The following is a 13,604-nucleotide window of genomic DNA, read 5'->3' on the forward strand; positions in this document are numbered from 1 at the left end:
TTCTCCTTTGATAAACAACAGAGATAGTCGACATTTAATGACCCCTACAGTAAATGCAATACAAATCCATAATTTCATTTATTCATTCAACAACACTATTGAGTACCTACTATATGCTACTTATTTTGCCACTGGAGATTCTGCAGTTTACATAACAAAGTACCTACACTCAGGCAACTTATTTTATGTTTGGTAAGTTTGGATTTTTGTACATTGTATTTGTTTGTTTATGGAAAGCCACACTTGTATATTCCCTTTGGTAGAGAGGCACTGTGAATTATATGTTTTACTTATTTAAAATATTTGAGTGACTTTCATGCATAGCAGTAGTGAAAGAACAAATCAGTTTCTGCTTTCGAAAAGTTTAAGATCTAGTTAATGCAGATCATAATCGGATGTTCCAACTTGGAGTGACTTTGCTACCCCAGGGGACATTTGGCAATGTCTGGAGATATTTCTGGTTCTCACAACTGGAGGGGGAGGTGCTACAGGCATCTAATGGGTAGAGGCCAGAGATGCTGCTAAGCATCCTACAGTGCACAAGACAGCCCACAACAAAAAACTTTCTGGCCCAAAGAATCAAGAGTGCCCATGTTGGGAAACTCTGAGTTATGCATACATTAAGCTTTTTTTAAACTGCAAGTATTAGATGATAAGTATCAAATGGGTGATACAGAGAAGAGAAAGATTATCCTAGACTGAATTGGCGAGGGGAGGTATCACAAAGGAAGTGGGGTTCAAGACTGTCACCTCACTCCTTTGCTCATAACAGAAGAAACCCTGCTACCTCTCTGACTTCACCTCCTACCACTCTCCCCCTCGCCCATCCACTGCAACTGATTGGCTTATGCATTTCCTTGAAAATATCCAGTATGCTTCTGTCTCATGGAATTTATTCTTCTTGTTTTCTCTGATTCAAGTGCCATTCCCCTAGATATCCACATAGCTCACTTCCTCACTTCCTGCACATCTCTGTTCTGTTCAGTCTGTTACTAGAGAACCTTTCTGTAATCATACATTTTATAAAATGTTAACTCCTGTTCCCTCCACTTTATGTCCCCTTACTATGTTTTTTGGTCTCCCTAGCAAGGCTATACCCGGCCCAGACCAGACACTCAAGAAATCTGTATAGAATGAGTAAATTAGTTAAGTATTAATAACGGCAGGGCTCTTTAGCCCAAGCAATGAGAAGAAACTTGAGGGAAGGACCCTGACTACAGTTATCCCCAGTGGCCTAAAACAGTGCCTACCTCATATAGAGACTTCATAAATAGTGAATAAAGAATGATAAAATAGAGAGTCAAAGAAAATTAGTATAAACAAAATTAGCTCATAACCATCTTAAAAAGTATTCTTAGAACAATTACTCCCTTCTGTGTGTACTGGTACATCTAAGTACATCTGATAAATATTTTATCCTTAATTTTTACTATTCTTATCAGCTTTTTCACTTTACATTCGTTCCTGATATATGCCTTGCATTAAACAAACAAATATTAAAGTTTCTGAAATCTATACCCTAGATGTATATTAGGCCAGGTATTATATTAAAACTACGTGCATTTTAAGAAGTCTAATCTAAAGGCAGCCCTTTACAAGCCAGTTCTAGTTTTCTATTTTCATTTGCACTTAAACACTAATTCACCCACCCTACACTCAGGGAACCACTACAGATAATTATGCTAATGCTAATCGCAATAGCAGCTAATGTTTATTGAGGACTTTTTGTGCTAGGGTCTGTCCTGGAGGCTGTGCATAAATTATCTGGTTTTGTTCATACTACAGGAAACCCATGTTATTACATTAATGTATGTTAACCAACTCTAAATTACTTTCTGTTCCTGGCCCAAAGCCCAAACCCCCAAATCCCTGAGCTTTGACTCTGCACCCTGATTCTTGCCACTTTCTCTTTTCCCTTGCCTCTAGGCATCCTCCTTTCCAGGGGACCACAAGCGCTCTCCCCCTCCCTCTTTGAGAACCATGACAACCACCGATTCCCCCTCCCCTTCCCCTGTCATCCCTCCCCCAGACGGCAACCCGGCGGGCACAAGGTCGGACGACCTGCTACGTAACTCGCGCGTGTGACTGCCTAGTAACAGTGTCTCGAGTCGGAAGCGCTCGGAGCGAGGGGCGGGGTGGGAGAGCTGGCGCGCGCACGCGTAAAGTCTTTGCAGCCTCGCTACGGGGCGGAGCCTTGCTTGTCAGCAGGGGCAGAGTAGCGACCGACGCCAAAGCGCGCGGTTTTATTTCTCTCCGCTTTGGACGGGGCAAACTAGCTTTTGGGAGTGAAGCGGGTACGCAGTTATCCAACAATGTCTGGTGAGTCAGGACAGCCTGAGGCTGGTCCCTCACATGCAGGGCTAGATTGGCCGAACCCTGAGAGGAATCGGGCTGGGGTCCCGGGAGGGGTGATCCGAAGAGCTGGTTCCCAAGGGCCCAGGTCCTGGATCCAAAAGGTTCTTGAGCAGATTATGGACTCACCTCGCCAGTGTGTCACCCCCTCGGAGGTGGTGCCTGTAACTGTGCTGGCCGTCCAGAGGTACCTGTTAGAGGATGAGCCACGCGACACGGTGCCCAAGCCTCCCCTTTATTGCTATGATGTGACGATCTCAGATGGGGTGTACCAGGAGAAGTGCTACCTGGACCCCAGCTTGAACTCTCTCGTATATCAAAATATTCTTAAAGTTGGCATTCAAATGAGAATTTCCAGGGTCTCATGTCTTTACAATGAGAAAAGGATAGGCCAGGGAATCCTGTGCATAGATAACGTCCACTGTGGGGAGACTTCAGACAGTATTTCTTTAGAAACTCCCTTCAGAAATAGAGCGCACCAGGAGAAACCAGAGAGGCCTTTAAGAGGCGGGAAGAGTCATTACCTGGCGCTGTGGAATAACGAAGATCCCTATGGAGATATCTGGTTAACAGACAAGCAACCTGAGGAACACAACTTTAGCGGTAAGTGTTTGGAAAGAACGGCAGAGGGTTTTAAAAAAAATAGTTTTCAGGAGCTTGCGCGAACGGGAAAGGAAATGAAAATGCTTTTGTATTGTTAATTACAAGCCAGGAGTGGTAGGTAGACAAGTTTTCTTAAATGACCAAGGGATGCTCAATAAAATTTGCACAGCCCGTGGTTTTTGTTGGTGTTTTTTGTTTGTTTCTTTGATTGCAAAAGTGGCCAATTCAGGAAGTGTGTCTGACTACATCTTAAAATTCAGTCTGGCAAACGTACTGATGTGGGAGTCGGTATTCCTCATACGTTCGTTACATGTTTGATTGTGGTGGAATTAATCTTAGTTTTATTCCCAATCCAGTTGTGGAAATAGTACGTTGTGTCGGTTGAAGAGCTTATAGATTTGAATTTAGCATAAAGGTTGTAAAAATTTGCGGGTTTGCATGTTTTAATCTTCATTCGAAAAGGATGTTCCGTGATGTATTCCTTAATACTTTACATTGATTGAAGCGCCCTGTAACAGTTATGTAAATATCACCTTTTAACTGTGTGATTTTATGGGAAGGCTTGACATTCTCATTTTCTTGTTTCTTATTACTCACCACAAAGAGTACTGATCTGGGAACTTCAATTTTTCTGTATCAGAAGTAGGAAGTTAGCTTGAAAACACTAGCTTGCCATCAGCAACTGCTCTAAAATACGTTTTTTTTTTTCTCTAACAGATGAAATTAAGGGGAATAATAGTACTGTAGGTATGAACACGTTTGAAATGGGGAAAGAAATAAAATGCAAAAAATAAAATAAAAGAAAGTACTGCAAGGAGAAAGACTATAATTTTCTACATTACTGCTTTTCAGTCCCTTTTACAATGTTGTCACAATGCTAAATCATGGATAATCTTACTGTGACGTGTAAGAGCAACAAACTTGAAAGTAAAAGGATAACTAGCTCAAAAACCATGCAATTATAGTCACATCCAGTTGTAAGGAAAAAAAGATGTTATAGAAACGTGCAGGCAAGGATGTTTTAAATAACTAAATTTTAAAAAGCAAGATAGCTATTTCGGGGGTGAAAAAATGGAGTGATTTTATCTCAAATGTGAAATAAGGCAGTAGTGCATTACTACTCTAAATGCTGATCACTTTAATTTTTAGAATTGAATATGTAAATGAAAAACTGGTGCCCTACAAGAAAAGTTGAGGGGATTAATGCTTTGTAAAATGTATTTTGTCATAATATCTATTCATTCATTAAAACCATATTTATAATACAAAAGGCAATGTCTGTATGCCAAAATAAAACCCAATCTGTATATTTAAAAGTATATTGTGTTAGAAATATACCACCCAAGTATAGTAAAATGTTAGTGATAAAATCTAGGAAGTGGGCATATTGATGTTCACTGTAAAATTTGTTCAGTTTTGCTATGTGTCTCAAATTGTTAATAATAAAATATTAGGGAGAAGTGAAAGACCTCTTTCACCTTCCCTAGTGTCTTCACCTTTCTTCTAAAAATCTCAAATTGTCAGCAGTTTGTTGTGTATTTTTTTAAAAAAGGAATTAATTTCGCATTGTGTGATTTGCTATTTCCACTAAACACATCTTAGGCATCTTTCATGTACATCTGTACATACAATATTCCATAGCATGGGTGTGCCATAATTTCTATAATCATGCCCATGTGAATAGGTAATTTGTAGTTTTAGACACTTATTAGTGTGTTTGTATTGCATACAATGCTAAGCATCATTAGAATGTACACATATTTTTGTTTACTATGTTCAAGTATTGCTGTTGAACGGCTTCCTCTAGCGAAATTGCTGGCTTAAAAGGTATTTAATTTTTTTTAATTTTGTGGATATAGACAGATCATCTTCTGAAAAGGTTGTACTAATTTACATTTACCAACATACATATGAGAATGCCCATTTCCCCATATCTTACTATTTTTAAATATATCTTTTGACATTTTTCTAATTAATTTATAGGATTCCTTTGCTAATGGGTATTAAAATTTTGTCTGCTGTATACTGCAAATTAGTTTCTTTCATTCTGTTCTTTTTCTCTTAACTTTGTTTATGGCACACGTTTGTGCTTTTGAAACTTTTCATTAAGGTTTACCTTGTACACAGTAAAAAAAAGGTTTTAAAAATACAGCTTGATAAATTTTCATGTATATATACCTGTGTAACCATCACCCTCCTCCCTTTAAGATATAGAACATTTCTGTATCTTGTTACCCCAAAATTCTCCCTCATGCCTCCTCCTGGTCAGTACGCTATATGAAAGGTAACACATATTGTAACCTCAAATATAGCTTTTAAAAATAGAAGTTAGCCTGTGCCACACCCTCCTGCCTAAATCTCTCAGGTGGCTCCCATCGCATTTAGGCAGCAACCCAAACTCTACGGGGGTCTGGAAGGCAGGCTGTACTGCAGAGGATGGCGAACTTTCAGTAAAGAGCCAAACAGTAAATCTTTTTGTCTTTCCAGACATGATCTCTGTCACAACCATTCACTTTTGCCATTGTATATGGATAGCAGCCACAAGCGGTATGTAAATGAATGGGTCTGGCCGTGTTGCAATAGAACTTCATTTACAAAAACAAGCAACAGGCAGGATTTGGCTTGTGGGCTGTATAATTTGCTGACCTCTGCCCTACAGAATCCCTTCCTCACCTCTCTAATCTCTAACCCTTCTCCTCCACCATTTTGTTCTAGCAACCAGCCTTCTTTTTGATCCTCAAACCTCCAGTCTTTTTCCTGCACCTGCTTTTTCCTCTTTCTGGAAAGTTTCTTCCCATCTTCCAGTTTCAGCTCAAATAAAAACATTTTTAAAAGTGCCTTTTAAATAAATATTTCCTCCCCCATTTATTCTTATTATACCACCCCGCAAATGATCTTCATAGAATCATAGCATTCTGAAATTATTTTCTTTAGCTGTTTTTCTTTCCCTGCTTACATTTTTATAAGATCCACAACTCTTTTTTTTTAATTTTCATTTCTGTGGGCCGTATCTTATAGCTAGAGCAATGTCTGGCACATAGCAGGCATTCAGTATTTGTTGAATAAAGGAATGAATGAAAGAAATTGATGTTTTTACTAATGTTGAGCCACTTTTGAATTCCCACTTGGTCATGATTATTTTTACGTCTGTTTATTTAAGTGAATTTGGTCTACAGGTTTGGTTTTTGTTTTTGTTTTTTGCAGGGAGAGTACTTTTTCAATGCAATTTTTATATGGAGTTAATATTAGCCTAGTGGAATGAGTTGGAAAGCTTGCCCGTCTTTCTGTACTTACATAAATTATATGTTCCTTAAAGACTTAGTAAAATTCCTCTCTAAAACTATCTGAACCTGTTGTCTTGGGCCGGGATTGGGGGTTGTGGGGGGATGCCTCTTTTTCAATTTCTTTTAGAGAAAATGATTAAACCAATAATGCTTTTTCAAGAGCCCATTTTTGAGAGTTGGTAATTCACTAGGAAATCTCATTTCACCTAGATCTCAAAGTTGTACGTAGTAATCTATGTTTTCTGACCTATCTTGTCAATCATGACTCTTTTCACAATCCTCATGTTTGTGTGTTCACCTTTTCTTATGGTGAGTCTTGCCAGAAGTTTATCAGTCTTCTTGTTGGCGTTTTTTAAGACACTTGCTTTTACTAATAACAAAATCTATAGTGAGGAGATGTTTTCTACTTAATTTCTGCTATCATCTTTAATTTCTTTTATGTACTTCCTTTGTTCATATTTTTCTTGTACTACTTTCTTGAGTTAAATGCTTGGTTCATATATTTCCTTGTTTGTTTCTTCCAAAAGCATTTAAATTCTGAAATTTCCCGTGGGTATTGCTTAGGCTGCATCCCCCAGGTTTGGAAGTATAGAGATTTTATTGTTACTCATTATTTATATTTTCTTATTTTATCTGTTTTATTTTTGTATTTTTGCATTATTGAATTATTGTAATCACTTTTGAAATAATTACACTCCAGCCCAGTGGTTTTTCTTTAGTGTTTTCCATCTTTCAAATCCATTTAAAAAATGACAAAACTGATTTAAACAACCATGTTGGAAACTAGATGTTGTGATAACTTAATGTGCGTCAATTCATTTTGATTATGTACTTTCATTACCTTCCTGTATTCTATTTAGCCTTTTGGAGTCTAAATTTCACTGATATTTTCACTTTTGGGGGTCTTCTCTGACATTTCAAGTGATAATTTTACAGAGACGGTAATGTCTTTAAACCCCTCTCTTTTATTTTCTTGGCATGCAATTGGCATTTCTTTTTTTTTTTTTTTTTTTTTTTGACAGAGTCTGTTTCCCAGGCTGGATCACTGGCGTGATCTCGGCTCATTGAAACCTTCGCCTCCCGGGTTCTCCAGCAGCGATTCTCCTGCTTCAGCCACCTAAGTAGCTGGGACTACAGGCACACACCACCACACCCGGCTAATTTTTGTATTTTCAATAGAGACGGGGTTTCACCATGTTGGCCAGGCTGGTCTTGAACTCCTGACCTCAGGTGATCCACCCACCTCAGCTTCCCAAAGTGCTGGGATTACAGCCGTGAGCCACTGTGCCCGGCTCTTTTTTGCTTCTTTAATCTCTGAAAGTTCAGAAAAAGCTTATTTATTAGGTTTAAAGTTTATTATTATACCAGGTTTTTAAAAATATAATTCACATATTCCGGATCCTTATTTTTAATCTACTTTATTTGCTCATTTCTCAGAGGAATATTGGCTTCTCTCTCTGATGATAGTTGCATTTATTTCTCCTTATATTTCTAAAAGGTTTTGCTTTAGATGTTACTATAACGTGTGCCATTTCATAACTGATTAATGTATTATTGTTGAGTTTTACACTTTATCAATATGGAATTTGCCTCTTTGTCCCTTTTGCCTTGAATTCTATTTTTCCTAATAGTAATGTTTGCCACTTCCACAGTCTTTTTGGTAGCATATCAGGACAATGATATTCAAATGTGAGTAGGCACGCATATCACCTCTAGAGTGCCAGTCAGAAAAATAACTTAAGTGCTTCCTAACTCTAAGAATTCACAAATAATGTCAAGAAACACTGCAAAAAATGGATGGGGCAAAAATGAGCAATGGGAATTGGAGACAAATAAGCATCCAGGTACTAACAAATTTAAATTACACTTACAAAAATCAGAGAAAAAAATTTAAGCAGAAAAAAAAAATTTGGAAAAGGTTGCAAAGATAAAGAATACACCAAAACTTAAAGAAATTATTAAGGCAGTATGTTTCAAATGTTGAAGCAAAAAAGAAATGCCAATTGCATGCCATGAAAATAAAAGAGAGGGGTTTAAAGATATTACCGTCTCAGTAAAATTCTCACTTGAAATGGCAAAGAAGATCCCAAAAAGCTAAACAGAATACATGAAAATCATGAAAGTATATAATCAAAATGAATTGATGCACAATATGTTATCACAACATCTAGTTTCCAACATGATTGTTTAAATCAGTTTTGCCATTTTTTTTAATGGATTTGAAAGATGGAAAACAGTAAAGAAACACCGTTAGGCTGGAGTGTAATTATTTAAAAAATGACTACAGTAATTCAGTAATGCAAAAATACAAAAATAAAACAAGATAAAATACAGATTGCTGACCACCATTCCCAGTGTATGATTCATTAGGTCTGGGGTAGGGCCCTAGAATTTACATTTCTAACATGTTCTCTGCTGGTGACAATGCTGTTGGTACAGAGACCACACTTTGAGAACCACTGGCAAGCCGGTCGCGGTGGCTCATGCCTGTAATCCCAGCATTTTGGGAGACCAGGGCGAGCGGATTGCTTGAATTCCGAGTCCATGTTGAGACCAGCCTAGGTCCAGACCAGCCTAGACCAGCCGAGGCAACATGGCAAAACCCCATATTTAATAAAAATACCTTAGCCCGGGCATGGATTTGTGCCTGTAATCCCGGCTACTTGGTGCAGGGGTGGGGTGGGGGGAGCCTGAGTCCGGGAGGTTGAGGCTGCACTGAGCCTTGATCGTGCCACTGCACTCCAGCCTGGACCAAAAGAGTGAGACCTTGTCTCAAAAAATAAAAAAAGAGAACCACTGGGCTTAGTGTATGCTTGTCCATCCCTTTATTTCCATTTTGTTTTAGGGTTGTCTCTTTTAAAAAGTGTATAGCTAAGACTGCCTTTTGATCCAAACCAATTATTTTTCTTTTAAGAGATCAATTTAATTTATCTAAATTTAATGTGAATAATGGTGTTTGTACCTGTTCTTGAAATTCTACTTTATGTTTACCATATGCCACCTTATTTTTTTTTTTTTACTTTTGCAGGATTAAAATTTTCTTTTTCTTCTAGTAGTTTGGAAATTATACATTATATTTGTATTCTCCTAGTCTCCTAGTTGTTACTGAATTTTTTAAAAAAAATTTTATGGGTGCATAGTAGGTGTAGATATATATGGGGTACCTGTATTAATGTTTTAACAAAATTATTTAAACTTACATGTCTGTTTTAGTCTCCAGAATTATTCAAAATATATAATATACCCCTACTGAATAAGAGAAGATATTTAGGACTCCACTCGATCATGGCACAGTTGTCTTTGTGCATGCTTCTAAATAAGTATTGTATTTAGGATTTTTGCCATCATAACTGATTTTTGGTTTATAGTTTTCTTTCTTGTTCTATTTCTGTTGGAATTTTTCAGGATTGTTCTAAGTTTATAAAGCAAAGTGGTACAATTTCTATACTTTATTAGGCTCTGGGACAATTTATAGCTCAGGGAAAGAGCTGTTCTTTGAAATTTGTTAGAATTTTCTTGTAAAACCGTGTGAACCTGCTGCCAGTTTTGGAAGCCATCATTCATAAACTTTTTTCATTTTATTCCATGGGTAAGGACCTAGTTTGGTTTTCTGTTGCTTCTTATGGCAATAGTGGTAATTCATATTTTTCTAAGAAATTATCTATTTCACTGATCTTTTCAAATTTATTGATATAAAATCATACATAATAATCTTTTAACAATTTTTATTTGTGTGTATAGTTGTTTACATTCTGAGTATTACATTTTTGTTTTCTTTTTCATGATTAGACTTGCCAAAGATTTAACTTTTTATTAATTTTTCCAGAGAATTGAATTTATCAATTCTATTTTTTATTGTGGTGTAGTGTTTTCTGATTCATTATTTTTAGCTTTAATTTTTATTCCTCCTGCATTCCTTAGATTTATTCTTCTGCTATGATTTTTACGGTATGGTCCAGGGACCTCTAGTGGTGCCCCAAGACATTTTCAGAGGATTCATGAGGTCAAAGCTATTTTCACAATACTAAGGCTTTACTTACCTTTTTTCACTCTTATGCTCTCACAAGTGTACAGTGTAGTTTTCCAGGGGCTAAATGACATGTGACATAAAAGCAAACTGAATATCAAAGGAGATATGAATATCCACCTGTCATTTATTAAGCTAGATACTAATAAGATTTGCAGAAATGCAAAACAATGCCACGCTTCTCCCTACATTATTTTTTGGTTTTGGAAAATATAGTCATTTTTCAAAAAAATATGTTATTTATAATTATACATATTAGTTTATTATTGTTATTTTTAATGAATTGATCATTTAAAAAATTCTTAGTCTACTTTATAGTACAGTAAAAAGCTCTTCAGGATGGGCACGGTGGCTCATGCTTGTAATCTCAGCACTTTGGGAGGCTGAGGCAGGCGGATCACTTGAGGTCGGGAGTTGGAGACCAGCCTGGCCAACATGGTGAAACCCCGTCTCTACTCAAAAATACAAAAGTTAGCCGGACATTGTGGTACATGCTTGTAGTCCCAGCTACTCAGGAGGCTGAGGCAGGAGAATCGCTTGAACCTGGGAGGTGGAGGTTGCAGTGAGCCGAGATCACACCACAGCACTCCAGCCTGAGCAACAGAGTGAGACTCCATCTCAACAAAAGAAAAAAAATAGCTATTCAAGATCTTCAATAATTTTTAAGAATGTATAGGGATCCTGAGACCAAAACATTTTGAGAATCACTGTTCTATTGCATATTGAATAACCAGTTTATTTTCATTATTTCTTTTTTGATAATGAACACATTTATTACTATGAATTTACACAAATTCTTCATTGTCTGTAAAGGGCCTCTAATTCTTTTTTAGATTTGAGAGATAAAATGCGTATTCCATGAAGTTTGTGAGTTAAAAACCCAAACTGGGAAAAATGTTAACCAGAAAAGTGTCTGATTACAGCTAACTCTCTGGACCTAATTATAACAGAAACAGAGGCTCTTAGAACTCTGGTTTTACAAAACTATGTAGCTCTTGAATTTATTCCAGACAATAAAGGAGCTATATGTGCCTTTATTGATCAAGAATGTTCCATGTACATCCCAGACAATTCAAAGCTGATCTGAAATTCATCTGACATTAAAATGAAATCACTTAATTATATCAGATCAAATGTTAGGACCTGTGATCCTGGGATAGTAATCTATTGGGAGAATCTGGAAGGAAAATTACAGGGTATCCTAATACTAAAAATTGTGTGTGTGTTTTATAGTATAGACATAATTATATAATACCACTTAATCCCTTATTAAAAAGAAATTACAAGTGTGACTTTTATGTCAAAAATGTTGACTAGATAAAACATTATTTGAACAAAGCTAGAAATGAAGGGAGCCTTAGCAAAAGAAATACTGGTACTAATGCAAATTCAAGTCTTAATAGTTGGAACTATGGGCTGTGAGAGAGAAAAATGTGGAGACAATTGCAGGTGGAACCTCTCTTAATCCAAGGAAGAATACATCAGTATTACAAATTAATTCTTTAAGTTGATGAATAGCTTTTTAGCAGTTTTTGAACCTGCCAGCAAGCTTGCAGATAAAAACGTTTCTAAGTAAATTATATGGCATATGAGAAGATAGTAAGTGCAATGTAGAAAAATAAAGTGGAATGGAGGATAAGTAAAGGGGTCAGTTTTTAATAGGTTGGTTAGGGATAATATCACTGAGAAGGTGATATTTGAGCAAAACTTGAAGAGAGGAGGGAGAAAGTCACTTGGATATCTAAAGGGAAGACAGCAATTGCAAAGGTCCTGATACAGGGCCATGTCTGTCATGTTTGGGGGAGATAGAATTTATACATATGAAACTGAGGTGAAGGCAATACAAAAATGTGTAATAAAACAATTCTATGATTTTTTTTTTTTTGAGACAGGCTCTCAATTGCTCAGGCTGGAATGCAGTGGTGTAATCATGGTTCACTGCAGCCTGGCTGTAGTGAACTCAGCTGCCTGGGCTCAGGTGATCCTCCCACTTCAGCCTCTTGAGTAGCTGGAGCTATAGGCACGTGCCACCACGCCCAGCTAATTTTTGTCTTTTTGGAGAGACATGGGGGGTTTCACCATGTTGCCCAGGCTGGTCTCAAACTCCTCGGCACAAGCAAGCTGCTGGTCTTGCCCTCCTGAAGTGCTGAGATTATAGGCATTGGCCACTGCACCTAGCCCATTTCTGTAAATTAAATATGTAAGTGCTTAGTAATGGGAAAAATATTCCATGACACTGAGGTTTTTTGTTTTTTGTTTTTTTCACAAAATGTCTTAAGGGAGGTGAGTTTAGATCCAGGTTTTCCAGGAAGTTATTAAATGGTTTGGTAAGATGGAGGGTATTCTAGGTGGGACAACGTGTTGGTTAATATAGGTGTTTACCTATGTTCCAGGCACATAGTAAGCCCTATATATATTTCAGCTGTTAATATTAGGGATCAAATGTAGTTTATGTGGGAGAGGTATATAGACTTAGCTGGCAAGGTTTAGCTGGCAAGAAGGAGTCACTTTAGGTATGATCAAGCTACTATTTTTAACCATTAAAATAGATCTTTGAAGTTACCATTACATGTTAAACAGGATTTCTTTCCTCTTTTTTATATTCTAGATACCAAAATAATTTCCCTTTCTCACCTTGAAATGACCTGGACTAACAGAAGAAATTTTCCTGCTTTGCTTGTGAGGATCTTACATAAATCAAAACTACGATACTATGGAAAACCTGATAAAAAGATGATTGAACCATATCAGGTACAAGTAATAAGATATCATATGTTAATTTAAAAGTTATAAATTATAACTTACACACCTCATTCCATAGTATGATAACCTGTTCGTTTAACTAGCATTTCATAAGTTCAGTGTAATAATTTTTAAATGTACATAAATGTATATTATAAAGTATTTTTCTGCATAATTTATGGCACAAAAAGAAATTATTTCTGTATTGGTGCCCTTTATTTCCCTGATCCAGGTGGTCTCCTTCCCACCTTTTTATTTTCCTTCAAACTTTTCTTCTCACCTATGCTTTCTGCGCCAACATATAAACATACTCTAGTCTCCCATTTAAAAAAAGAAAAGAAAATAATCTCCCTTGGCCTTATGACTCTTCTATTCCCTATCTTTCTCTTCAGGTAAGCTTCTTGAAGAAGTAGTCTACACTAGGTGTTTTTACTTTCTTGCCTCCCATTTCTCAACACAATTAGCTTGGCTTTTTTCCTTAGCTTATCATTCACTAGTAACTCTAATTGTCAAATCTGTGTGATACTTCTCTATTGTCTTGACTCTCTGTGCCGTATAATGCTCATGAGCTCTACTTTCTTGATATGTTTGTGTTC

General features: G+C 36.8%; 1 protein-coding gene across 2 annotated transcripts in view; it reads left to right on the forward strand.

The window, feature by feature from the left end:
- Positions 1-2,161: 2,161 nt before the first annotated feature.
- The window catches only part of RADX (RPA1 related single stranded DNA binding protein, X-linked), a 68,638-nt gene continuing 57,195 nt past the window's right edge, over positions 2,162-13,604 (forward strand). The window contains exons 1-2 of one of the 2 annotated variants that reach the window (XM_003262150.2): positions 2,162-2,955; positions 12,875-13,017. In XM_003262150.2, coding sequence (XP_003262198.1) covers positions 2,313-2,955; positions 12,875-13,017 — 786 coding nt within the window. In that variant the 5' untranslated portion in view covers positions 2,162-2,312. The remainder of the gene's footprint in view (positions 2,956-12,874; positions 13,018-13,604) is intronic. The other variant, XM_003262149.2, reaches the window with a different exon arrangement.

The sequence above is a fragment of the Nomascus leucogenys genome, chromosome X (assembly GCF_006542625.1).
Source record: "Nomascus leucogenys isolate Asia chromosome X, Asia_NLE_v1, whole genome shotgun sequence".
Classification (NCBI taxonomy): domain Eukaryota; kingdom Metazoa; phylum Chordata; class Mammalia; order Primates; family Hylobatidae; genus Nomascus; species Nomascus leucogenys.